The following is a 26,231-nucleotide window of genomic DNA, read 5'->3' on the forward strand; positions in this document are numbered from 1 at the left end:
CTGGGACGGGGCTGGCGGCCAGACACAGGCACAGGCACAATCAGCCGGCCTGGCCTCACCCTGGAAGGAATTCCGCACCGGTTGGGTTGTAATCCTTTGATGTTGATCACAACTTGCTCTTCCCCGGCAGGTCGGCCGGAGAGCAGCAGGCGTCCTTGCCGACAGTGGTCTCCAGGGCAGGCTGGTGGTGCTGCAGGCTAGACACCAGGGTGGACTGGTTGAAGGCCTGCTCGGAGGGCGGGACGTCGAGTGCGGGGTTCTTGTCGAAGAAGTTGACGGGCTTGAGGCTGACCTTGAGGATCTCGCACGGCATGACGGGGAAGTCCTCGATGCGCGGGACGTGGTTGATGCCGAACTGCAGCCAGACGACCAGATCGGTGTCCTTGACGTTGTCCTTGCGGGCGGCGAAGCTGCGCACGCCGGTGCCGCCGCGCGACTGGTTGGTGTACCAGCCGCCGGCGAAGAGTTCGCGGTCGCGGTGGGTGGTGACGTAGATGTTGTGGTCGGCGAACTCGGCGCGCTTGAAGTGGAAGGAGGACGGGTGGGCCAGCATCTTCTGGAAGGGCGGCGCGTGGATCTTGTACGCGACGGGCTTGCCGTTGACCGGGTTCAGCACGTTCGGGTTCTGGATTTTGAACACGCGGTTCACGTCCGAGTCGAGGTCCAGACCGCCGGCCCGCTCCACCACCGTCTCGGACACGGTGTAGCCGACGCCGTGCGGGTTCCAGTCCTTGTCGATGGGCATCGGGTGCGCCTCGTCGTACACCAGTCGGTTGGAGTGGCCTTCCAGCATGGGGTCGATGCGGAGCGAGAAGATGTGCTGGTGGTGCGCGGCGAGCACGCCCGGGTGCACCACCGTGCCAAACGGCACGCCCACCTTGTCCAGCTCGTGGTCGATGGGTTGCGTCGACAGAATGCCGGTCGCGCGCACCTCGTAAATCACCTCGCCGGCCTGGTTGAACATAAAGGCCAGGATGTATTCGTAGTTGGACACGGTGATGATGCTCTGCAGCACCAGTTCGCGGTTGCGCACAATCGCCGCCCGACCAGTGCGGTAGTTGGTGTGCTTCCAGCCGATCCCGGCGTCCTGCTCATGCACGCACACGCAGTTGTCCATGTAAACGGGCTGGCCCTTGTCGTCCGACAGCACGCCGGACAAGTACTGGATGTGGCCTAGGCAGTCGCACCCCAACTTGAGGTTGTTGGCCATGGCGCCCGCGCCCACGTCACCGAGATCGTACGCCGCCTTCTTATGGTACGGGGCGCGCGGGTCGGCGTAGGGGATGTTCATGTCTGACAGCGAGAGCCGGTAGAACAGAGGCCGCGAGTCGTAGCGCACGTCGTACAAGACCATGCCTTCACGCTGGTTGTAGCCGACCCGGAACGACCACTTCTGCCACTCGAGCACATGTCCGGTCTCGCCGGTAGGGGTGAGGGTGAATGAGGCGCCTTCGGGCTGCAGCACGCGCAGCGGCTTCAGATCTTTGCGGAGCGACGGTTGCGCTTCCGGAATGTATTCGTTGGCCGGTACTGGCTCGTACGGCCGTGGCTCGTGGATGGTGTTATCCGCGCCCGTGGGCAAGTAGTCGATCCGGATAACCGAGTAGTTGTTGCACTCGAGCACGGGCGAGATGGGCAGAGGGAAGGCATAATGGTTGGAGTCCAGTTCGCTGGGATTGGCAGGGTCACGCATGTACAAAAACACTTGGAAGAGTCGTTCGTCGTCGTTGACGCCATCAGAGCCTGCATGCAGTGCACGATTGATTAGTCTCGTTGCCAAAAGTGTAGCAGGGAGAAGGGACACGGGCGGCCATGCGATAAGGGAGCTGTCATACCGTAGATCCAAGGGTCAGCACAGACGACGGTGCCTTCAGGTAGTTTCAACTTGGCCAGCGCGGCCTTGACGCCCGCATCTTCCAGGGCGTTTTTCTCGACTTGCAAAATCTCCTCGGCGTCTCCAGCGCCGTGCACGTTGGGGCCCAGGCGGACATTGCTCTCGACCTTGCCGCGGGAGAGGTTGACAACAGCCTCGTGGAACCGGTCCTAGAGTGGGGATTATCGGTTAGTTTTGGTCTGACCGGAGACAGCGAAGGACTCCTTCATGGTGCAAGCAGATTATTCGGGAGTGACGAACCCTGCTCCACATGACACTAACATAATGTAATGGTGGTACTTACTGTGTTGCGAATATAGTATGAGACAAAGGCCTTGCGGGGAATCTGAGGCAAAGGTTGACCGCTGTGCTCCGCGTCGAGATAAAGGACCATCTGCTTCTTTGCCGGCTCGTCCAGCGTGATGACCTTGAACCGCAGGTCAACAGTGGATGGCCAGACCGATCTGATGAGGTCAGCTGTGGTTGTGATCTCCGAAGCCGTCAATGGGCTCAGCGGATGGAACACGCTCGACTTGGCCGCCGAGGGCGTGGCGGAGAAGCCTTGCGTGACAGCAGCCATGGCGGTGACAGTAACGGGTTCCCACTACAGTGATGCTAACGATAAGACCGAAAGGGAACGAAAAGGAACAGGTTCAATCTCGAGATGGCAGGAGAGGGGATAGGAGAGAAGTTCCGAGAGCAGGCGATGGCTGTAGACACATATATACATAATACTCAAGCGAGCCAAGAATGGATGTGCAGATAAGAAATACCGAGGACGGAGCCTGAGGAGGAAGAGGCGGAGGAGGCGGGATAGCCTGAGGTCCAATCAGGGCTCACGGTGCAGAGCCATAGCGTGTTGTGCACATTGGTGTCGAAGATATCCACAGCCTGGTGGGCGAGAGCGAGGAGCGAGGGGCGTTGGGCCAGGGCAACGGTGAACAGGCACAGCTAAAGACGTGGGAAGACCAGGAAGAATACGGCCCAAATAGGAATGTGAGATGTAGCCAGTGCTGATTGGCCGACTGCGCTTTTGTGGTCATCGAATTTGAATTCAACGCTAGGCCGAGTATGGCGAGTCCTGCCGGCCAGCCAATTGGTGAGGGGCGGCAGCAGCACGACTGATATGGCTCAATATCTCGCTGTTTGAGATTTGCCCGGGAGGGGAGGAGAGGCCTCACTTGTAGCTTATAGCAGGCGCGCAAGTCCGTTCCCGTTCCCGAGCTGGCATTCAATGCTCGGTCCTCTGTCCGTCATAAGAGCTCGGCTACAGAGATGTTATGCAATCGAATCAGAGATAATGGATGATAGACACGCTCTGGAGTCTGGACACCAGAGGGGGACCTCGCCATCACCCATCACCCATCACCTAGCACCGGAGCTGAAATAGTTGCCACATTGAGCATAGCCTGCAGGTCAATTCTTGATCATTAGTGTCCCTTCGGAGACTGCGTTCTAGTGGATATGAATAGAGTCGATATTTGTTAAATGTCTTGACTTTGATGCAACTTTTGTTAAATATTGAGGAAGCATTCTCCAGTCTCATCTACAAGTCTCCAGGATTTGTCTGGATAGTCAGGCTCCCCAGGCCCCTATAATAGAGGACAAGAAACTTTCCAACTGTACTTTGAGAACTTTGACTGAGAAGGACTTGTATATCCTAGACACAAACCCGAGACAGCTGCCATGGCGGCCTGTTCCTGCGCGCCTGAACAGCACGCGCCGTCAATAGACGCCAATCCAATATACACCGACGATTCCTTATATACTGATCGCACGTCTCTGACAGCCAGAGTCCAGGGTCCAGGGTCCAGGGTCATTGACCCACACTAACCCATTTAGGCAACTTTTCAAGCTCAAACTTTAACGTATGAAGCACTTGCTTAAGCAAGTGTGATTGCCGGATATGTCTACCGTAGGGGTCACCTACAGCACGTACAATCCCGAGATCAGACCGTCGCAAAAAGCGGAGCAGGATACTCTTCTGACTCCACATATCCAATGTCTTCGCCCGAGGCCATGGCAAAAAGGTAACCTCTTTATTCGATGTTATGATAACCTAGACTATGTGCAGCGAGACCAGCGACCAGTGACCAGTGACCAATGCCCGCATCCTACCCTAAGCCCTCATCGTCAATCAGAATCCCGGTCGCTTGCCCCTATGGAGGAAGGAAACGAGTCAGCATATATGCATAGGAACGAAACATAGATATGGGCATCTATCCACCCAACGGACTGTCTTACGGCATGCGGATCAGATATCGTGGTCGAGACTCGCCAGCCTCGCCAACACTCTCGCCCCAGGCCTGTTTGATGGTCATGGATGACTGTGGCTCGTCGAGAAAGAACTTGGTCCCAATCTGAAACCAACCGTTTCCCACGTCGAGCGTTTCTGCAATCCCAATCGCATATCGCGGATAGCCTGCCGGCGCGTCGTTGACGCAGTCCAATTGCTCAATGAGTTCTTCAATCGGCATAGAACAGGACGCCGTCATCACCCGGAACGGCTCGCACGCGTGGGGCGGGATGTAGAACTGGCCGTTTGCGTTGACCGTGTACTTGTCCAGCACGTTGTAGGTAAAGAGGTGGAACGTGGCGTTCTGCTTGGACGCGACGTACCCCGTCCCGCTGTCCTTGACCACTAACAGACGATCTTTGACCCGGTTCCCACTGACAGGAGGCTCGGGTGCTTGGGCTGCCGCGTGAGTCACAGCACCTCGCACGTCAGCAGGCCCTGTTGGAGGAGGGGGAGGAGCGGGAGCGCCTGCAGGTGGAGCTGGCGGAGGAGGAGGTGGCGGTGGTGCCGGTACCGGTGCTGGTGTCGGTTGGATCCAGATCGCTCCTGCGGATGGAGGCGGACCAGGAGGCGCCTGACCGCCGTTGGGGAAGCATACCGCACCAGGAAACCCGGAACTCGGTGGAATGAAGAATGGGCCGCTGGGTGCTGAAGGTGCTGGCGGCTGGGGCGGAGGTAGGAACGAATATGGCGGCGGCAGCACACCCGGTCCTCCTGTCGATGGAGGCCCGCTTGGAGGTGCCCCTTTATTTGGCGGCCCGCCGTCTTTGGTGAAATAGTGATACTGTGTCCTGCCGATCAGGCCAGGTGGAGGTGGAGGAGGTGGTGCTGACATGGCGAAGGGCAATACAAATGGACCTGGACAAGCCATTGAAAAGACTGTAAGGGCCACGACGCTTTTTAGCGGGAGAAGGGTGGAGGAAACGGATGGGCTGGGCCTCACTAGGAAGGAGGAAGTCGAGTCGTTTGTGGAGTGAGAGCCTCAAACAACGAAGGGGGAAACAGGACATATTTAAAGGGTGAGAATGATTGCTTCTTCCGCGTTGGCTATCATTGTCTCTTGACCAACATCTGCAATATGTGTCACAGGCCATGACTGCATAGACCGAGGCCATCAAACGGCCGATAGGGTTGCCACGACCGTGGCGCGGCAAACCCATTCATAGAGTCAGTGGTTGTTGGGTCGCTTGGTGACCCAATGCAATGAATGTATAGGCAGTGCAGGGTGGGAAGCAAATGCAAACAAAAATTGATCATGACCCAAAGGCTAGAAGTGCCCAATTTTCAGCCCGCCGCCACAACCGCAAGACCCTCATAGACCTTTCGCTTCACCCGGGTGTAGGTATCTGCCCGATTTGCAGTCATGGCGGCTCCGCTGACTGGGATGCCTTCCACAATGATCTTTCCGGTGCCGAGTTTCTTCACTGCAACCAGTCCGTCAACCAACAAGGTGCCTTCGCCGCGGAATTCTGCGAGATGACCATCCATGGCAATGATCCTTCGTAGGTCAGCCAGGCGCAAGTCACCCACGTGGATGGGTTGTGTCACGGCTCTCGTGGAAGCTGCCAAGCTGGCAGGCAAGAGATCGAGGACGGGCACTAGAGGAGGAGGAGGTGGTGCTTGTGTTTGGCGAGCTGTTTCCGTGTCCAACTTCGGCTTTTTCAGGAGGGGATCTTCCTCCACATCCATGTCCTGGTCGCCCTCACCTTTCAACTGGCCTTGGACCGTGACCACGCCCATGTTCTTGACAGTCTGCCAGTGCAGTGTCTTGACTAAGGCACGACTCAGTTTCACAACCCAGGCATTGGTGTCGACACTCGCATCGACGGTTTGCCCTTGGCCAGGAGCGAAAATTTCCGTGGATGTTTGCTCCTCTGCGCCGACCATCTTCATGCCGAGGAGCTCCCTGCAATCTGAAGCCAGACCAAGCGTTTCCGCCTCGGTGCCTCCAACCAGGATCAATTTCTTGGGTCCGATCAGCGGGATCAACATCTGCAGGCTGCGCTGATCGTGCAAGCCGGCAAAATCCACAAACGCCAGCCTAGCATTGACCGTGATTTCGGTAGTCGAATATACAATCTTCGCCGGGCCTTGGAGCCCTTCCGCTTCGACTTCGCCTTCGACGTCCGAGGTCTCCGAGTCCGACTCTTCGCCAGAGTTCCCTGCTGCCGTGGGTTTCGGAGCATGCCCTCGAGCTCGCTTTGAGTGTGAGTCTCTGGCGTTGTTCGCTTCGTCCCATTTTCGCTTCAGCCCCAACATGCCTCCCGTTTTGCTGTCATCCTGGCCATCTTGTTCCTCTTTCTCTTCCTCCCGCAGAAAGTCCTCGGGTTTGATGAAGTCCCCAAACTCATCGCCGCGTCTCCGCGAGTGAGCATAGGGGAACACAGCGTTCCGTCCCTTCTTATTCCGCACATCGTAGTCGTACACCCCTTTCTTGCGCAGCAGGACACTCACCCCTAAGTCTTCATCGCTCAATGCGAGCTTGTTCCGCGCTCCGTGCCCGAGAGCAGCGGAAACATTCAAGATTCGGCCTTGCTGTTCATCGTCTGATTCATCAGACGAGGACGAGCTCGATTCGTCATCTATATTGTCGTCTGCCACCGTTTGATCTCTTTCAGTCGCCGCCAGCGAGTCCTGAATTTGCCTTTGGGTGGCTATGTACTGCTGATATCGTTGAGTCTCCTGCGTGCTAAGCGGCACCTTTTCTGGGTTCTTTAGCTTCAGCGTTCTCCCACCGCTGTGCACCTGTTCAAGTTGACCGGTACCTTCAGCTCGCTCGAGGGCAACACCATCCTGACGCTCGTCGAACCAGTTCCAGAAGATCTGACCAGGACTATCAGATTCCCGGTGGCCATTCAATCTCTCTGTCAAAATGACGAGATTCTCCGGCCGTTGCACAACATGTTGCAGTAGAGATCTCGAAAAGCCCCAATCCAAGCTGACGTCGCTGGCCAAGATGACCTGCGGACCTTCCACTTTGAGCAGCTTCTCCAGTTGATGCTTCCGCTCTACGACCTTGACATTTTTAAACTCAAACGGTCTGGAAGGCTTGGTTGCACCATTGGCCTTTTCGCCGCCGCCCCTTCTATAGTTTTGAGTGCCTGGGTTTTCGTCTTCTCCTTCAAATTCCCGCACAATACTGTCGTCCATCCATTCGAGAAGACTCCTGGCGTGGCGCAACGTTGCATTGCCCGATCTGCTCGCCATGTATACTTTGGCCGGCTTTAAAGAGGCGGCATGGGCAGGATCTGACCACGACTTCTCCAGTAACCAGGCCAACTCGAGCACTCGAGCAGCCGAATCGGTAGGTATCAGCACCGTCCCACCCTTGGCGATACTGCTCTTAATGTGGCCTAGGAGCGCGTCATCTCGAGCTTTGCGACCACCCGACAAGGCTACTCTTGTTGCCCCAACGCTGCTGCATACTAGAGCACTAGGCTTGCGCAATTGTTCGATGACCTCGGCTCCTCCGACCCCACCAAACCAGGCCGCGCCGGCCACCACATTTTCTCTTGCTTGATTCCAGTCCACCGCGTAGACAATCGACTCCAGACCATGCTGTATATGCCAGATTGTGCCGCCGAGGGTATGTCCCGCATTGTACGCAGTCACGGTCAGCCCTTCGACGGGGGCGGAGAACTGGGACGGTGTGGGTTGAAGTGGCTGTGAGTATTTCAACGGCGTGATCAACTGAAAGTACTTGTTTATTTCTTCGAAAGTGGGAGCCTGGCGGAGGATGTTCGATCGAGACTTATCATCCGAACTCGAGCCATCTTCCGGAGAGCCCGAGCCGGGGATGAAGGTTGCAGCTAGAGGAGAAGAGGAGTAGAGGTCTTGCAGCAGGGTGCGACCGAACGCAATCACAGGCGGAGTAGCGTAGATGGGAATCTGAGCGAAGACGGGAATGTGTTTGCAACAGTGTGCAAAGGCACCAATATGAACAGTGGTGGGATGGGTGAGCAGAATGAAGGATAGAGTCGACGTATGCTTTTCTATCTCGGCCAATTGACGAGTATCGAAGCGTTCATCCCATCCAACGTCGACCAGGACTTTGATCCCGCCATCTAGCTCGAGAATGGACTGCGATGCCCGCGAGTCGCTTTGAGCCCCAAGCAAGGGAGTGAAGGTGAACATTGTCGCGGGCGCGCGATCAGGTGCGAAGAACGAGTCGAATTAACGAATAGGAGGATACCTCAGAATCGCCATAAAGAGCGACACGTCTGCAAGCCGTGTCCCAGCACCAGTATCGAAGTCGAGAGTAGAAATACGACTTACGTAGATGTGAAGGAAGCCCGTCAGCGCAGTTTAGACACGGGCAGTGGGAAATCTGCTCCGAACTCGCCTCCTTCGGGACGTGGGTGATGCCGCTTTATTCTCACCCCCGGCGCGCGTTCTGCTAGTGTAATCTAGTGTAGTCTACCTAGCTGCGTGGCTGGTGCTAATGCACAGCCAATGAAAGCTTGCCCTCAGAATCAAGTAAGGCTGGAGCCTTGCGTCTACGGTCTTCCACATGGCCGTTGAGAGCAGCCTGACCACGGTAGAAACCGTCGAGTACTTACAAAGGCTCTAGGCGCCACCCGCGTCCCAAAGCAGAATGCTTCGCCGTCACTTACACTTACAGACGGACAATTGACTGTGGTACTACCTACCATATATACCGGGCCGCAGCCCGTACTATAGAACCTCCTTTTCACAAGAGCCCAGACTCCATAGTCGTGGGCTTAGGCCAACCCAACTGCCACTCCTTTCATACCTAGGTAGGCGTGGGCATGGAGAATCATAGTCACCAGCCTCCGCGCCCACTAGCACCATCAGGCACCGGCAATGACACTGGCATGGATTCATGTACCAACAGTGTCTCTATACCCACGACCAGCGGGACGTTGCAAGGCCCTGATAGCATCCAACGGCCACAGAGGGAGAAGGCAAGAGACACCGTTTCTAGGACATCATCTTTAGATACAACTATGCCGAAGTCTGAAACCCCGAGGCCAGGAGATGAGCCCGTGGCCTTGCTTTCTCTTTCGATTGCGCCTCCGCCTTCGCCTTCGCCTTCACCTTTTTCAGGCACCCGTTCTCGTGGTACCGGGATCAGAACGAGCCTGAGGCCTTCGGTTGAAACACTGCGATCTAATATCTCGTCGACTCAAACGCAACTTACTGCTGTACTCCATCAAATCCGCAAGCTCGAGTCCTATCCTCCACACCCACAACCACGATCAGAGACGCCAACCCTCCAAGCTGCTAGTCTATCTTCAGCTCCAGACAATCAACAACGTCTTTCCCTTTCTGGATCGGAATCTTCTTCGTCAACGACGACGACTACTACTGATAGAAATACAGGTACGTGCAATGAGGTGGAAGCAGAAGCAGCGATGCACCACGCCAATGTCATCTTCGCTCGGCACATCTCTTTGCTGAAAGAATACAATGAGATCAAAGACGTCGCCATGGGAATGCTGTCGCTCATTGCCGAGAAAGAAGGGCGGCGGCTGGTGGAGATCATGGAAGAACGAGGGTTGAGCGAGAAAGATTGAGAGGAAATGTGGAAGTGGCCACACCAGCACTGAAGATCCATTATGTGTGATATACTGCATAAACAATGGACAGCCTGTCCAATGCTGTACTCTGTAAAATAGTGGATTTGATCGAGTCGAATCGAGTCGACCTGCCTTGAGCAGAGGGGAGTTTAAGTCATGCAGCAAGGGCAGAGCCTTCCAGTCCCTATCCCGAGCATATCAGCCATGCCCTTGCAGCGCCGCGCTCATGTGTACATGTACATGGAACGGAGTACGTCATCTCCTTTTGTGCATCTTTTACATGGAACGGAGTCCATGGTATGTTGACAAGAAACCCGTCAGACAGCTCCTGTGGATGGACAATGTCTTGTTTCCTATTGCCCAGGTCCGCGTGCTTCATTGCCGCTTCTCTAAACTTTGCAAGCTGACTAGTTCGCGGTAGCGGCCCTTCTGCGCCATCAACTCAGAATGGGTGCCATATTCTGCCACCACACCTTTGTCGAAGACGTAAATCATGTCTGCTTTCTGTATGGTACTAAGTCTGTGTGCCACAGCGATTGTGGTTCTGCCTTTGGCAGCGTGGTCGAGGGCGGCTTGTACCACCTTTTCGGACTCGGAGTCTAGAGCAGATGTTGCTTCATCCAGAAGAAGGATCTTGGGATTGCGGAGCAAAGCGCGAGCGATAGCAATCCGCTGTTTCTGCCCTCCAGATAGCAGGGTAGCCTTGCTACCAACCTCAGTTGCAAAACCATCGCTAGCAAGGGTTAGCTTTCTGACGTGCACGTGTACCGGACAAACAACAAGACTTACGGCAGTGACATGATGAAATCGTAGATGTTTGCATCCTTGCAGGCCTGAATGACACGTTCATCACTGACCTCGCCCCTGTCCGCACCAAGCAGCACGTTTTCTTTGATGGTGCCTTGGTACAGTGTTGGTTCTTGCGATACAAGTGCTAGATTTGACCTGTAGTCGTTGAGGTTGAGGCTGGAAATTGCATTGCCGTCCACATAGACTCCGCCGGCTAGTGGATCGTAAAAGCGTTCCAGTAACGCGATCGTGGTGGACTTGCCGCAGCCTGTGGACAATGTGGTCAGATCTATGAAAAGCGCGTGCAGGGACTGACTCACCAGAAGCTCCAACAAGAGCAACGTATTGGCCCGGCTTGACGGTCAAGTTCAGACCACGAAGAACCGACACCTCCGGCCGGGTTGGATATCGGAAATGGACGTCCCTGAACTCGATGTTGCCCTCAACCTCGGTGAGGGATTCACCATCTTCCGACCATGGATCAATGGTTGGTTTGCGATCATACAACTTCTTCAACGCGTCTGCTGCATTCTTTGCGTGCGACATGTCTCCTGCAAAGGAAAACACCGTCCCAGCAGACTGCGCACCAAAAATGATTTCAGAAAACACAATGAAGAATTGAAACATGCCATACTCTCCCCGGCCCATGAGTCTTCCACCGTACCAGAAGCCTAGGGCGAAGGCGAGGAACATGGCCGATTGCGATGCTGCGTAAAGTGACGAGTTCCGCAGATTTGATCTGAGGGAAAGCCGTAGTTGAGTTCGAAGTTGGTTCTTGTACTCCAGATAGATCTGCCGCTCCGTAGTCAGAGACGCCACGGTCCGGATGGCATTGGTGTGTTCGCAGGCATATCCGGCGGACTTCTCGTAGGATTTTTGAGCAGTGGCAGAAAATTTGGCCAGGATTCGGAACCTGAAAAATCCAGTTCCAAGGATGATCGGTAATGCGCACATGCAGACCAGCGCGAGCTTCCAGCCGACGGCGAGGGCTATCACTATTGACACCACTAGTGTTGTTGCACAGCTCAGGAGTGTCCCCAGAGTCGCTCCGGATATTGATGCCAGGTGAGTTGCCTCGGTGGACAGGAAAGAAGTCAGAGCACCGGTCGAGTTCTGCTCTTCGTCGAAGAAAGCGATATCTTGTCTCAGGAACCTTCTGAATGCACCGTCACGAGCACGCTGGATCAAGCTTTCACTGCAGAATGCGAACGCAATCCCTTGCACGACCATGGCTAGTAAGTCGACCAAACCAAGCATGAGATACATCAACGCCCAGAAGTCGACGTCGTGGCGGATCTGATGTCGCTCACTGAGCGGTCGAGATAGTGAGACGATGGATTTGGCAAAGAAGACTGCCTGGACTGGTTGGGCGCCTCCTGCAATACAGGTGAAGACAAAACCGACACACATAATCTTCCATTCTGAACGATTGAAGGCTCCCATGAACTTGATCAGGGTCCAGAGGGGATATTTGGCATCTTCTTGGGGCTGCCTGTCTGCAAGAACCTTGGAGGATACGGATTTCTGACTCTTAGTCCTTCCAAGGGCGAGTTTGATGTCCTCAGGAGCCATTGCCGCCGCACTCCCCGACCTCGATGATTGGATTCGCGTCAGCTCCTCTTCACCAATTCCATCGCCCCTTTCCGATCGGTCATCATCAGTGCTGGAGATGTGCTGGGCTGACACCAAGCTGTGGTATGCCTTCTTCAGTGCCAACAATTCGTCATGGGTGCCCTGCTCGATAATACGGCCGTTCTGCATGACCACGATGTTGTCTGCAGTTTTGATGGTTGAAAGGCGGTGAGCGATTACAATGGTGGTCCGACCCTTGGCCGCCTCGTCCAAAGCTTGCTGAACGACCCCTTCAGATTTGGTGTCCAGGGCCGATGTGGCTTCATCAAGCAACAAGATTTTTGGATCGCTGACGATAGCTCGGGCAATCGCAACCCGTTGTTTCTGGCCTCCGGATAGAAGAAAACCACGCTCACCTACATGAGTATCGTACCCCTCCGGAAGAGACGAGATGAAGTCGTGTGCGTTGGCCTTTTTAGCAGCTTCGATGATACGCTGCGTCTGCTGCTCTTCTGGTTCATCTTCGTATTTGGATCCAGTGAGACCGTTTCTGATGTTGTCTTTGATGGTCTGACTGAAAAGAATGGGTTCTTGCTGCACTAGCGAGATTTGTTGTCGAAGCCAGTGGAGGTTCAATGTGCTGATATCATGACCATCCAGCAGAATCGTTCCGCCTACTGGATCATAGAAACGCTCAACTAACCCAACGATGGTCGACTTTCCAGACCCAGAGGCGCCGACAAGAGCGGTGGTCTTGCCGGCGGGGATCACGAGGCTGATGTCCTCCATTACCACAACTTCAGGGCGTGAGGGATAGATGTGCTTGACGTTTCTCAGCTCAACAGTACCATCGACGTGGTCCAACTTCTCGCCTGCCTCTGACTGTGGATCTAGGGGACACTCCCGGTCAATTGTGGAGTAAATCTTTGCCGCAGCGGCAACACCAGCTGCGAAATGCTGGATGTTGGGCCCGACATTGCCAAAAGAGAAGGCGCCAATCATGACGGCCAGGATAATAGTAAGGATGTGAGATAGGTTTGTTTCGCCGCTGACCAAGAATCGAGACCCCATCCAGAATGCTAGACCGTAGTTTAAGAATACGAGGCAAAGCATAAGTCCAATCATGCAGGCCAGCATACTCTTGCTACGGATACCCCATCGCCGGGCCTCAAGGAGGTGGACGTTGTATTGCTTTGCCAATTTATCTTGGGTTCCGAAAGCCACTGCGTTGCGAATCGATGCCAGGACTTCCTCAGCCACGGACCCACCGACGGCGTAGGAGGATAGAGACTTCTTGTTCCATCCGGCCATTCTTCGCCCACCGACGCCCATGATAAGGACGATGGCCACGACGGTGGACATACAGATCAAAGTCAGTTTCCAGAACTTGATGAATCCAATGACGAATGCGGAAAAGAAGGCAGCGACGCCTGTCAGAGTCAATCCGACCTTTTCACTGATGGCTTCCTGAACAAGGTTTGTGTCCGAGGTGATACGGGTAGTGACCTCTCCGGCTCCCAGTTTGTCAAAGTACCCAATGTTCTGCCGCAAAATCGCCCTCAGATATTGTTCTCGCACTTTTGACGTGATATGCTCGCCGGTGTAGATAAACAACACGGTGGAGATGTAAACCAGGAAAAACTCCCCGATGGCCAGATAGACGAAATACAGGACATATCGGTTCAAGATGGAATCGAACGACTCTTTGAGCGATCCAAGAAAGAGACCTTGAAATGTTCCACTCAGATTTCCGAAAACAACCGTCATCAAGGGTTGGACCACCCCTGCACCGACGGCCATAACAAAGGCAATGGCAATGAAGACCAAGTCCCATGTTGTGGCATACCGATATAGACTCTTGTAGGTAACATTGACATCGGGAGTGAACAATTGTCTTCTCAGTACGGCTTGCTCATGCTCAGGTAGATGGGCGAATGCCTCATCGCCTTCTTGCACCTCGCGAACTTGGACAATCTTCGAGTCATACTTGTCAAGCTCTGGCCCATTGTCCGAATTCGAGGACGACGACGCGATTGCAGTGGGAGACGTTGGACTCGCAGGGACGGGTGTGACCGGCTGTTTCTCGGATAAAGATGGTAGTTCTGTGTCCTTCTCTTGTTGTGTGGGGATCCCCAGATCCGATCTCTGTTTCTCTTCTATATTTTGGTCGACAGCGGCGGCACCGACTGGCAGGTCGCCTTGCCCGCTTGGATTCATGATGTGGTGCTATTTGACAATACGGCTTAAGGATAGTCCCGATTTGACACCGGCTCAGCACATCATGTTGCCAGCCTCTCTCTTCGTCGAAAGGGGTAAGGAGTATGCGCAGGAAGGGAGTCTGGTCGTAGGGAGTATGGATGCTGATACCTGTAGCGATCGAGTTTGGCGGTGCAATCCGACTGGGATTTGAGTATGGTTGTACGCTGCTCAGGCGCAGGATGGATGAGACGAGGAGCAAATATATGCCAAACAGTAGGCAACAGTAAAATGAAAGACGGAACCGGGAATGTGCTATTAGCGAGGATGTATGTATGAGATACGGAGTCCTTGGTTCTGGGTTCTGGGACTTTTGGAAGGCGATAAATGCAACAAACAACCCTTGAGCCCCGACGGGCCCGAAGGCCCAGGTCCGAAGGGGGAGCCTTAGGCCTGTTGAATGCGCCACTATGGCACTACGACTATCTGGGCAACGTAAACGAGTACGAGGCAAGCTGCGACGGCTCCTAAGGCCTGGAATTACCTACTAGTTCGTCACGGAGGCCGTGCAGTTAACCCCGACGATTACGTTGATATAACTCAACCCATCTCACAGCATCTCATTCGCTCTGACCCGATCTCAACTGCTGGAGCCTGCGGCAAATGGTACAACGTGGAGGGCAGCGCTAAGGGCCGGGCGTTTGGTGGGGGGCTTAGGTGCCTCTATGTAAAGAGCCCTCAGCCGATGTTCTTCGCAACACTTACCTAGAAGGGTTACAAACTGCGCCCGCAATCTGCGCACAAGTCTGCACAAGTGCTCAGGGCTACTCTGTATGGTTTATGCACCACATCAAGGCCTTTCCAAGACCTCACGAACCTGCTACTTCTGCCAGTGTACTCCGTATATTCAAAGAGTCATCATTCTTGGAATGGAGTCATCATCGACCAATGCTGTCGGGGTGCCTGACGCATATCTCATCGTGACAGAGACGTTTTCAAATTCTTTTCTGCGGCAGCTATGAATCCGAATACGATATCTCCCATACATGTAGGTGGCAGCTTTCGGTCATGTCTACGAATGCTGCAGCCTGGAACATGCGATTGTTCTTAGGTGTCCCACCGGAGATGATCGATCATTTGAAAAGTACGCCGTAGGTCTCCCAGTCTTAACACGTTTATCAAAGCATGCTTGGTTGGGTACCAGTTCACCTGCTATCAGAACACAATAAACACCGTGATCAATGAGCACACTGTTAGTGGAGGCAACTCGCTTCTATCACAGCTTGGCTTTCTGCAGTATAGCCTGATAATCGTCGACTCTCTTCTTCGCTTCCAGATTCCTGCGGTCTCGGTCCAGGTCTCGAGCTGTCAGTATCTTCGTTGCATCAGCTGCCTCGTCCAAATCTCGGACCACTTCCCGGTACAGTTCCTCCTTAATCTTCCCATACGACCTCCCTTGCGCCTTTTGGGTTAACTTCATCTCTCCAATGAAAGCCAAGGTCTCGTCGACACCACCAACACCGTCGATGATCCCCTCCTTCAGTGCCTCCAGCGCCGGGAATCTCCTGCTCTCGAGGACCATATTTCTAAAAGTTGTCATGTTCAGTTTCACTCGGAAGACTGAGGCCATGGGAGGCTGCAGAGGCGCCCCAAAATCGAGCTCGTTCAGACACAAGAAGCCCTTGTGCGGATTCATGATGCGGTAGTCATGCATGAGTGCCGTCATTAAGCCGCCAGCAAAGGCGTGCCCGTTCAACAGAGCGATGGTTGGCATCGGGCAGGTGATCAAACGGCGCCACAAGGGGAATAAGCTGTCCGCGAAGAAGGTGGGATCCCTAATGGCGTTCTCATAGTCCAAGCCATTGGAATAGAACTTGGTGATGGAGGATGTGGTGATGACCACCCCACGGGGCAATCGGTGCTCGATGATATCGAGTGCTAGAATAAATGTTTGATTGAACGCTGGCGTGAGGCGATTGTCGGGACGGTGTTCGAAGGAGAGAAGATAGACTTGAGGGGCAGCCTGTGTGCACACGAACTTTCCCTCCTGATTGTCGGTAGACGAGGTTGCCACCGACAGCGGAATTGGGAGGACGAAAAGAGGCGGAATGGGCGGCATACTGCTGCTGATCTTGATTAATTGCGTGGCAAATGTGTCGATGCAAAACTGTCTTCTCTCCCAGGAGGGCTAGTAGTCCTGCGACAAAGATAGGGAGCTGGTGAGAAGAGAAAGTCGACTATCATGGGTCTATCGTGGTGTGCACATGATTACATCCAGACCCAAGTCAAGGGGGTCGTGAATCAGCCGAGGTGCGTGTTGGGTGCCGGGAAGCCTATAAGGTGCCCTATGGATTTGCCTCGAGCATGCGTCTGGTGCCCAAATGTTCCCAGCCGTCGCCCCCGACATGCTTACTTGAACCCTGACTAAGATGTCCCGCTTGGAGCAGCTTACTACTAATTACTACGTGGTGACGTTGCCGCCCAGGGTCCTTTTGCAGCTAACTTATAGTATCTGACTATCCGGCGGCCACCGGATTGCCAAAGTCGTCTGCCTCTGCGGCTGGAAGGTCGCTAGTCTCTCTCCCTATTTCACGCTTTGTGATCCTCGAACCTCGACGACATGCGAAAAGTACCCTCCGTACCCCGTGGTCAGCCGTGTACGGAGTAGCATGTCCTAGCGAAAACTCCTTGCATATTGAGCAATCCTTTCAACACCAGCCACCTCGCACCATGGCGGACTCTCCAGGAGCCTCCTCGTCCAGGACGTCTACCGGCGCAGTCATATGGGAGAAGACCAAGGACTACTCAAGCACCGCCTACACGAAGGCTCTCAAACCTGGCTTTAACAAGGCTTATGCTGTCGTCGACAAGCTTGGAGCCCCAGTAAACCGCCTGTCCAACAAAGTCGGCTCCGAAGCCTTCTGGCCGACAACATTGGATAAGGAATCCGAAAAGGCGGCCCGAATTCTGCGCGGCTTCTGCAAGGATGGATTTTACGACCAAGTCGATGAGAAACAAGAGAAGCTGATAGAAAATCGCAAGGCGACAGCAGACGGTGTTCCACAAGGCAAGCAGAGGGTGTTGAAAAAGATTCCTACAAAGGTCATCAAAGAGTGTGTCGGCCTGGCGATATATACAACCATGCGAACCGGCTGGCTTTTTGGAGGCTCTGGCGGTGCCGGTGTGCTGGTTGCGCGACACCCAGAAACCGGAGAATGGAGTCCTCCCAGCGGCATCCAGACGCAAAATCTGTCGTTTGGATTTCTTGCAGGAGTCGATATTTATGACACAGTGTTGGTCATAAACTCATACAAGGCCCTGGAGGCGTTCACTAAGTTACGGTGCACTTTGGGCACAGAAGTAGGCGTTGCAGCTGGGCCCGTCGGAATGGGAGGCGCTCTAGACACAGAGATCGTCAAACGACAGTCCCCAATTTGGTCATATGTCAAGACCCGCGGCCTCTATGCTGGTGTTGCCCTTGAGGGGAACCTTGTGATTGAGCGAACTGACGAAAATGAAAGATTTTACGGTGAGCGGGTGGGAGTATCGGATATTCTTGTTGGCAAACTTCGGTATCCGCCAGCCGAGAAATACCAGGTGCTTTTGGATACATTAAAAGCGGCACAGGGTGACCTGATTGACGATAGTCTGCTTCCAGAAGGTTTAGCCCCCAGTGATATGGAGCTCCTGACCGAAGGTAAGAGCTTCCAAACGCTTTTCCGATTATGTGCGTGCTGACCAGCCTAGGAGCACCCACCTTCGGTATTCCCGCTGAAGATGATCCCGATCCATACGGCGTCAAGGCGTTGGAGGCGGAAGGACTGACAATTCGGGAGGCCGGGACACATCAAAGGCCTAGTGCCGAAGTGTTCGAATTCAGACCCGCCCCGACCAGCCCTATCTTCGCACATTTCTCGCGCCGGAGTGTTGATGGCTCAATCAGGAGCCGAAATTGGAGAGATAGTACTCACAGCCTCGCCAGTGTCGATCGAGCAACTCAAACGGACGAAGACGAGGCAAACAGTGCTGGACGCAGTCCGAACAGAAACTCAGGGCAAGGTATCGACCCTCCCACAAAACACAGCCAGCAGGTGGACGAGGAAGATGAGCAAGATGGGCTTTCGCGACACCGCGAGGGATCTCCTTCAGATATGGAATCGGATGCCGAAATCCAGACCGCGGTCCCAATGGTGGCACGAGCCAGAGTCGTGGAAGTACCGAAGCGTGCACCTCCCGCACTGCCACCGCGACATCCTAATCGAGTTGTATCACCTACGTCAGAGTCGCAGCCCCCCGTGGACGGGTTTGACAAAGTCTCGCTGAATGGGAGTGTCGAAGAAAGGCACGAGGCTGAGAGTATCCGATCGCCGACACCCACACGGGATGCTGCTGAGTCAACTTTTCATTCTCTTCCAGCTACGCCAGACGAAGAACGCAAGGAAATGTGAGATGAAGATTTGCGCTGCCCGTCTTCGGCACCGACGCGAAATTCTGGAGAGGATCTCTGTAGGACAGGCAGGTGCTATGCATGGTACTTCCGTCGCAAGAGCTTGTCTCTTTTCCTTCCCGTCATCTAATTCTACATCCTTCACATCTCTCGACCATGATCGTTTATCCGCATATGTACGACCGCATCTTCAGCGCAATGCATGCAGGCTTTGTACTTGCGCTCCTTCTCTCCCAGGGGGCGGCCTTCGGTCAGTTTCCGTTGCCACTCTATGCGCCTTGTAGAAGACCGCCGTCCAGTGTCGCCCTTGCCACCACTCTTTCCACTACCTCTGGCTCATTTCTGCCCCCGTTTGCCTTGTCAGCCCGAGATGGGTCCAACAATCCTCCAGAAAAAACCTGTGGAAAGGATGGGGGCAGCCGCATGTGTACATTTCCCGAATGCTGCTCCCAGGCCGGTTTCTGTGTCAGCTACTCTTGCCCTCAGGTTCGTGAGGCACACTAACATGGCACAGGGGGTCGGGAAGAATTACTGTGCAGTCCCTAATATCTGCCAGACCGAGTTCGGCCGGTGCGACTCGGACGCAACGCCTGCTGGATACAACACCTCCGCAGATGACCGCGGACTCACAGGTGCGATTGCATATGGCAGCATCATCTCCAATTGTAAAATCCCGCGAGTGGTTGCTCTCACTTATGACGATGGTCCTACTGAGAACACGGAGGAGCTTCTTGATATTCTCAAGGAGGCGGGTGCCAAAGCAACATTCTTCGTGGCCGGCAACAGCAACGGCAAGGGGGAAATAGACCAGACTGCGAGATGGACTCGCCTAATCAAACGCATGGCTGAGGAAGGCCATCAGATTGCTTCCCATACCTGGTCTCATGCAGATCTGAACAAGATGTCTTCGAGAACCCGCAAGCACGAAATGCTGAAAAACGAGCGGGCTTTGACCAACATTCTCAACAAATATCCGACTTACATGCGACCTCCGTACCTCCGATGCAGCAACGAGACAGGGTGTCTGGGAGATATGAAAGCTCTCGGATATCATGTTATATCGTACTCCTTTGACAGCACCGACTGGATGCATAGGAATGACCTTGCCGCCATGACTGCAGCTTTCGATCGTATCCTGGAGAGCGTCGAAGCCAAGGATGGTAGGATGCTAGTCATCCAACACGACACAATCCGAACATCGGCCATCGATCTGACGAAGCATATCTTGGAGCGGGTGGCGCAACGAAGGTGGAGAGGTATGTGCTATATGGCCTTCGGCATGCCTTGTCGTATCGACTAACAGATCTGGAAGCTGTGACGGTCGGAGAGTGTCTTGGGGAGGAAGCCGATGGCTGGTACCGCAGACCGAAATGGACCAGTCCATTCTCGACTGCGGAGCATGGCTGCATTGTCTTCAATGAGGCATTCTGCGGCAAGTTGGCCGGCTTCCAGACCAAGGCGGAATGTTTCAGCAGCAACGTCAAATGCTACAAACAAGTCAATCAGTGTGGAAAGGCAAAGGTAGACAACAAAACGTGCCAGTCCTTCAATGAGGTTTGCAATCTGCAGTCCTTGTTTTGCGCGCAGTGCGGACGAGTAGAGAAGGATTCGCCGGCGTGCGAGATTAAGCAGTTCAGCATCTTCAACGAAGGCTGAAGCTGAAAGCCCCCGGGTGTTGGATGTGATGGAGGCAAGGTGTTAGATACCATGGTGGTGTGTGAGCTGGAAGTATTGATGATGCTTTCGCCTTGGTCTACCCAAGTCTGTTCTCCTCTCAGCAATTAACAATGAGTGACACGGCTACATGCATGTGCAAGGAGGTATCCAGGTAGTAACCACCGCCGTGAGAGTACAGAGGAATATAGTAGACACCCAGTAGATATGTGATTAGCATCACCATCGTGAGGTTGGTCAGTCCACCCCCATTTTGCCGTGGTGGAGACTCCCGCCGGTTGCGCCGGCGTCACTCGCAGTCTTTCCACTGCAGCACCACAGCACCACAGCATCAGTCCAGGAAATCATCGCCTCCCATACTGCAGTCCCTCTCAATTACTCCCCAACCACCAACGCGCGCCTATCGACTTGCCATGAGCGTCTATTGATCACCGGCAACCTGTGCCTGCTCCTCCCGACTCTCCCGATCTCCTCTCCGCAAGGTCCGCGACCATGACTTTCCTGCGCCCAAAACAAACCCTCCTGCTATACCTCTCGCCGATCCTTCTTGCGGGCAGCGCCTCTGCTCATGGCGGGCATACCGATAAGATTCCAGAAGGGGAGGCTATCTCCCCCGATCCGCTCGACTCTAGGCTCTGGACCCATATCCTGCTCATGATTTTGTCCTTTGGCATGATATTCCCGTACGGCATGGTCTTGGGCATTGTTAAGAGCAGATGGCACGTTCCCGTCCAAATTGTGGGCACAGTCGTTGCCACCGTGGCGTACTTTCTCGGTCATATGCACCGCGGTCGACAGTTCAAACATCCGAATATCCACGCGAGTTTTGCGAATAGCTTGGTGTTGATGTTGGTCGTGCAGGTCGGGCTAGGCGTTGGGTTGAAGTTACATCTCGAGGAAAAGAGCGGATGGCTGGGGAGAGTGTTTGGAGGCAAGATTGGGAAATCGGGGAGACGCGGAGTGGTCCTGGTTCACAGCTGGGTGGGCAAAATGATGCCCATCGTATCTTGGGCGCAGATGCTCTTTGGCGGAATCGTCGCCATGGGATACTGTCGCGGGGACCATCTCGGGCAGTGCCTGGCTCATTTCATCATGGGGTCTGCCTTCATCGCGTACGGCGTGATCATGACACTTCTGCTGCTCGTAGGCCAGGCATGGCTGAGACGGACCGGCCGAAGTCAAGAATTCTTTGACAGTATCGTCATCGCGGCGTGGGGCTGCGTAAACACCTTTACTGAGCATCGCTGGGGTCACCCTTGGGTCAAGAACGATCTCCAACATACAAGCATGGGCATTGTGTGGTGGTGCGCTGGACTGCTGGGAATCTGGCTATCGCGGTCAAGGAACGGTCGACCTAAGCGAAACCTCCTGCCAGGAATTGTCATCTTCATGACGGGCTGGGCTATGAGTGCGCATCCTCAAGACCTACCCTTGAGTACCATGGTTCACACGGTCTTTGGATACACGCTCATGGCGGCTGGCGCGACCAGAATCATTGAGATCTCGTTTCTGCTTAGAGACAGCAGAGGTGGCGGCGAAGTCAACAGCTGGCAACACCTTCCACCCTTCGTAAGTTTCAACCGCTCTCACTTTAGCATTGACGGACTTCCGCTGACCTCCCCTGCAGCTTCTCTACGCCTCCGGCTTCATGTTCATGGGTGCGACCGAGGAACAGATGGAGCTGTTATCCGGTGCTCAAGTCACGCACGTCAGCTATATCCTGATTCTCTACTCAGTCGCATTCCTGCTGTATCTCTTCGTCAACATACTGTCATATGTCTACGCCTCGCACGTCTGGCCCGAGGACGAAAGCAATGGAACTCGGCCCTCCTCCCACCGCAGCACTTCATCCAGGAGCTTGGGCGCCTCGGCTCCTGGGCATTCTAGGAAACTGTCAGTCATTCCCACTCACCACGCAAACGGCAACGTACCTGGTCCAATAAATGGATCCATACGGCTCCCCCGGCACCGTGCGACGGATAGCCAGCAAGTGCGGGACGCAGAAGAGTTTGAACTCGAAGGCTTGATCAGTGAAGAGGAGGCCGAGGGGATCAAGCTAACGACTCCAATCAGCCAGCTGCCAAAAACGAAACTGCTGCAGTCTAGCTCTAACGAACAGTGTCCCAGGGGGTGATTGACGGCCACGGTCACGCTGCCATCTGGGGGTTGGGTCTGGCTTCTGATTATGCATAGTCAAGGCGTGGAATCTTGATAGGGGCTTGAATAAGCGTAGAGAAGCATTACCGGCATGTGACCGGTTTCTGGGCGTATATAGGGAGTACACGCTTTGTACTAGATGCAAGATGTATGTTTATATTGGATTTAATTTGATGAACATTAGCCTATCTGAATTTGGTTGATCGAGTGTTTGTGTCGGGCTGGCTACCTCGTTGATGTACCTATTGTAGCCCTAAGCCTCCAGCTCTCAATGACTGGCACGTGTGGAGAATATAGAATACGGAATTGTCGGGAAGAATGAAGGGTGGGTATATTGAGTGTACAGGTAGGTATGTTTATACTATACTATACTAGGGAGGCAATGAGATCTTTGATGTTGGTGTTTTGGTCCGTGAACCTTGACATTTTACAGTAGGACCAGGTGGCAGCTGGCCATGAGCCATTAGCATCAGCTACCAGCTACCAGCTACCAGCATCAGCTAACCGCTACCAACTACCGTAACGCCAAGGGTGAGCGTAAAGGCAGGATCTTCTGCGGCAGCACGCTCTGTCTGCACAGTGGACACTCGGTCTTCTCCTTGACCCAGTCCTGCACGCAGGTCCAGCAAAAGACATGGCCGCACGTCGTGGCGCTAGGGTCGCGCAGCGGTTCCAGACACAGTGTGCATTTCCGCTGCTGGCTGTCGGAGATCCAGGCTATGAGGTCTGGGTCGTTCAAGTCGTAGCGGGCTCGTCCGTTGTCCAGGATCGGGGTCGATGTCGTGGCTGCAAGGCCAGGTGGGAAGTGTGGAGGAGTGTCGATATCGATGTCAGAGTCAGTGTTTGAGAGGATCTGTGCTTGTGTGTGGGATGGCGAATCGTCTGATGCTGAATGCGACTGGGGCAGAACCGGCACTTCGATGCCGTGTCCAACATAGAGAGGCGGTGCGGTGAGGCCGGCGCCACTCTCTACGCCATTCAAGTTATGGCCGCCGAAGCCGCTGCTGCCAGGTGTAGAACTACTCAACATGGCACCGGCACCAGCACCCCTGGCTTCCAGGTACGTCTCACGAACATGCAGCGCCGTCTGGACAGCGATCTGCAGCACAAGCAGGACCCCCAGAACCTCGTATCCAACTCGCTGCTCGTCCGGTTTGATCTGCTTGGTGAAAATGTACCGTAGCCCGAACAGCCGTTTGGAGATATGGTAGTATGCTCCCGTGAAGTAAAACGTGGCCAGGCTGAGGGCGTAAACCGGGTTCGGCGACGTCAGAGTATCTAGTTGGTTTAGGATGTATTTTTGGATTTGAATGCTTCTGGTATTTCTCTTTTTCTTCGTTGTCGTCGTTGCCGCTTGCTTCTCGGCGTATTCGATATTTCCCTCCAATTTGCTCCTCAGCCTCCTCCGCAGCGCGGGCAATGTCTTTCCCAGCGCCCACGGCGCAAACACCACGCTGGCAATATAACCGACCCTTCGACCCAGGCCCGCCAGCCGCAGCGTGTCGGCCTCTACTTGGATCACGTCGCAGTACTCCTCGCCCAACGTCCGGTTGCCCAGCAGCGTGGTCAGGCAGAGATACAGAAGCTCGCTCAGATGGTTCGTCGTGGTCGAGTATTTGTGCGCTACCCTGGCGCCCAGAAGCGCTCGCAGAATCGTTGATGCTTCCGAGGATACCTGGCTGATCATATATGCGTCCTTTTCGTGCGTGCGTAATATGTCTGGCGATGGCGCGAACGGGTATTCCGTTGACCCTGGGGCGGTAGGGGACGACATTTTGCCAGCCAGGTTCGGAATAAGAGGTGGAAGGTGGCTGTGGAGGATGCACCGTGAGTTTCGATGCGCCGAGGGGAAGTGTGCTGCGGCCCACGAGTTGTCTGTTGATGTATACCGTTACGATGGATGCTTGATGCCGATGAGAGTAGTAGAGAATGGAGTACGACTTTCATACAGTGTGGAAGCCGAGGCTGGCGCGAAATGCCGCTTCGCATGCCGTATTGATAGCAGAGAATATGGCAGATCATAAGCGTCGCTGCGGTCGAAAAAGGGGTCCAAACTCCAAAAGAAATCCACCTCCTTCAAAGCGGCGGTCGGACCTTCCCCAAATGGGTAGACGGTCCACACGCGCAATTGACAAGTGTGCATGCGACTTTCCCAACGTCCTCGACCTTTCTACCTTAGTTGTCGTTGACCTACCATTCTTTTCCTTTTGCCTTTCTGCGTATCTGCTCGTGGAACTGAAGCATGATAATCCTCGGCCAACATGGACGGTGACCCGGCTGTCGAGCCAGAGGTCGATGCCTTTAGTCTTATTCTGCCACTCCCTTACAGGGTCGCGATTATAATTGTCTTCGGTACGGCGATTGCTTGAGTGCTGAACTGACGCGACTGATACTTGGGTAGGAATCTGGGGTTGGGGCTTAAACTTGCATTATCTGCACCTTATTAAGATTGTATGCCTGGTCCAGCAAGATCACCACCGTCATCTAACTGCTTCAGGATGTCCCAGCGCTCATTCGATACCCTGCTCGTCAATCGCATCACCATGTTCTTCACCACCACTCGACGTACCGACTTGCTACGATCCTTACGGTCCCTTTGGTCGGCTCTCTTCTTTTGTTCTGGACTGTTACTCAACGTTCCAAACAAGCCGCTCTCTCCTGGCAAATTCTTCCGCAGTCTTACCTCCTGTTCCTCACGTTATGCTTTATCCTACCATTTAAGCGCATGTCGCGCTCGGGTCGCCTACACTTTCTCCGTACATTGAAAAGAGTCAGTCTGGGCGGGTTGGCAGAAGTTCAAGATGGGAAATTCGGCGACATTCTGCTGGCCGATGTCCTGACGAGTTATGCAAAAGTGCTGGGAGACCTGTTTGTGTCCACGTGTATGCTGTTCTCCAGGAACACAGCCAGCACAGCCAAGCCGGATCGTGGGTGTGGCGGTGCATATCTGGTTCCGTTAATCATCAGCATCCCCAGCATGATTCGGTTGAGACAATGTCTGATCGAGTATTTTCGGGTTCGAAGGAACCGTATGGCTTCGACGGGCTGGGGGGGACAACATTTGGCAAACGCTCTCAAATATGCTAGCGCGTTTCCTGTCATCATACTGAGCGCTTCGCAACGTGGTTATGACCCCAAAAAGTTTCACACCAGCGAAGCTGGATTGTTTAGACTATGGTATGTACAGGCTCGCGCTTCTGCCTTGACCTTTGTCTAACTGGTTCAGGCTGCTTTTTGTCTTCATCAATTCCTTTTACTCCTTCTACTGGGACGTGGCTAAGGATTGGGATCTGTCTCTCTTTTCCTCCAGCAAAGAGAGGAACAATCCTGAACATCCATATGGCCTGAGGCGCCACCGGTATTTTCATGCCAAGGAGGTGTACTATACGGCGATAATCATCGATCTAGCTTTACGGTGCACCTGGAGTTTCAAGCTTTCGCCGCATTTGGATCATTTTAACGACCTGGAAGGAGGCATCTTTTTGATGGAGTTGCTGGAGGTTATTCGCAGATGGATGTGGATTTTCCTCCGGGTTGAGACTGAATGGAGTAAGTTCAAACCCCTTCTCCGTCTCCTTCTCTGCTGACCTTTGATAGTACGCAACAACCGCGGGCCTGCACCGGATGACATTCTGTTGGGAGAATTTGCTGGCAAGATAGATGATGACTGAATGGGGGGGATTTCAT

General features: G+C 54.1%; 11 protein-coding genes across 11 annotated transcripts; 5 read left to right on the forward strand and 6 right to left on the reverse strand.

The window, feature by feature from the left end:
- Positions 1-106: 106 nt before the first annotated feature.
- On the reverse strand, positions 107-2,453 carry A1O3_01284 (primary-amine oxidase; the record flags this gene model as incomplete). The annotated part of the gene is made up of 3 exons (XM_007731432.1): positions 107-1,743; positions 1,836-2,043; positions 2,178-2,453. The coding sequence occupies 3 exons, from the start codon at positions 2,451-2,453 to the stop codon at positions 107-109; spliced, it is 2,121 nt and encodes a 706-aa protein (XP_007729622.1).
- Positions 2,454-4,113: 1,660 nt separating this feature from the next.
- On the reverse strand, positions 4,114-5,004 carry A1O3_01285 (uncharacterized protein; the record flags this gene model as incomplete). The annotated part of the gene is made up of 1 exon (XM_007731433.1): positions 4,114-5,004. One exon carries the CDS (start codon positions 5,002-5,004, stop codon positions 4,114-4,116), a length of 891 nt encoding a protein of 296 aa, XP_007729623.1.
- Positions 5,005-5,453: 449 nt separating this feature from the next.
- A1O3_01286 (uncharacterized protein) lies at positions 5,454-8,303 on the reverse strand (the record flags this gene model as incomplete). Its single annotated transcript, XM_007731434.1, has 1 exon — positions 5,454-8,303. The coding sequence occupies one exon, from the start codon at positions 8,301-8,303 to the stop codon at positions 5,454-5,456; it is 2,850 nt and encodes a 949-aa protein (XP_007729624.1).
- Positions 8,304-9,280: 977 nt separating this feature from the next.
- Positions 9,281-9,706, forward strand: A1O3_01287 (uncharacterized protein; the record flags this gene model as incomplete). Its single annotated transcript, XM_007731435.1, has 1 exon — positions 9,281-9,706. A coding segment is annotated over one exon (426 nt), but the record flags the coding sequence as incomplete, so codon positions are not given.
- Positions 9,707-10,084: 378 nt separating this feature from the next.
- Positions 10,085-14,287, reverse strand: A1O3_01288 (ATP-binding cassette, subfamily B (MDR/TAP), member 1; the record flags this gene model as incomplete). Its single annotated transcript, XM_007731436.1, has 3 exons — positions 10,085-10,442; positions 10,499-10,766; positions 10,819-14,287. 3 exons carry the CDS (start codon positions 14,285-14,287, stop codon positions 10,085-10,087), a joined length of 4,095 nt encoding a protein of 1,364 aa, XP_007729626.1.
- A 1,255-nt stretch (positions 14,288-15,542) lies between these two features.
- A1O3_01289 (uncharacterized protein) lies at positions 15,543-16,385 on the reverse strand (the record flags this gene model as incomplete). The annotated part of the gene is made up of 1 exon (XM_007731437.1): positions 15,543-16,385. One exon carries the CDS (start codon positions 16,383-16,385, stop codon positions 15,543-15,545), a length of 843 nt encoding a protein of 280 aa, XP_007729627.1.
- A 611-nt stretch (positions 16,386-16,996) lies between these two features.
- A1O3_01290 (uncharacterized protein) lies at positions 16,997-18,714 on the forward strand (the record flags this gene model as incomplete). Its single annotated transcript, XM_007731438.1, has 2 exons — positions 16,997-17,963; positions 18,014-18,714. The coding sequence occupies 2 exons, from the start codon at positions 16,997-16,999 to the stop codon at positions 18,712-18,714; spliced, it is 1,668 nt and encodes a 555-aa protein (XP_007729628.1).
- A 504-nt stretch (positions 18,715-19,218) lies between these two features.
- On the forward strand, positions 19,219-20,369 carry A1O3_01291 (uncharacterized protein; the record flags this gene model as incomplete). The annotated part of the gene is made up of 2 exons (XM_007731439.1): positions 19,219-19,969; positions 20,026-20,369. The coding sequence occupies 2 exons, from the start codon at positions 19,219-19,221 to the stop codon at positions 20,367-20,369; spliced, it is 1,095 nt and encodes a 364-aa protein (XP_007729629.1).
- Positions 20,370-20,879: 510 nt separating this feature from the next.
- Positions 20,880-22,521, forward strand: A1O3_01292 (uncharacterized protein; the record flags this gene model as incomplete). The annotated part of the gene is made up of 2 exons (XM_007731440.1): positions 20,880-21,956; positions 22,015-22,521. The coding sequence occupies 2 exons, from the start codon at positions 20,880-20,882 to the stop codon at positions 22,519-22,521; spliced, it is 1,584 nt and encodes a 527-aa protein (XP_007729630.1).
- A 537-nt stretch (positions 22,522-23,058) lies between these two features.
- A1O3_01293 (uncharacterized protein) lies at positions 23,059-24,318 on the reverse strand (the record flags this gene model as incomplete). The annotated part of the gene is made up of 1 exon (XM_007731441.1): positions 23,059-24,318. One exon carries the CDS (start codon positions 24,316-24,318, stop codon positions 23,059-23,061), a length of 1,260 nt encoding a protein of 419 aa, XP_007729631.1.
- A 487-nt stretch (positions 24,319-24,805) lies between these two features.
- On the forward strand, positions 24,806-26,215 carry A1O3_01294 (uncharacterized protein; the record flags this gene model as incomplete). Its single annotated transcript, XM_007731442.1, has 5 exons — positions 24,806-24,896; positions 24,946-24,995; positions 25,042-25,721; positions 25,771-26,093; positions 26,142-26,215. 5 exons carry the CDS (start codon positions 24,806-24,808, stop codon positions 26,213-26,215), a joined length of 1,218 nt encoding a protein of 405 aa, XP_007729632.1.
- Positions 26,216-26,231: the final 16 nt, after the last annotated feature.

The sequence above is a fragment of the Capronia epimyces genome (assembly GCF_000585565.1).
Source record: "Capronia epimyces CBS 606.96 chromosome Unknown aczIQ-supercont1.1, whole genome shotgun sequence".
Classification (NCBI taxonomy): Eukaryota; Fungi; Ascomycota; class Eurotiomycetes; order Chaetothyriales; family Herpotrichiellaceae; genus Capronia; species Capronia epimyces.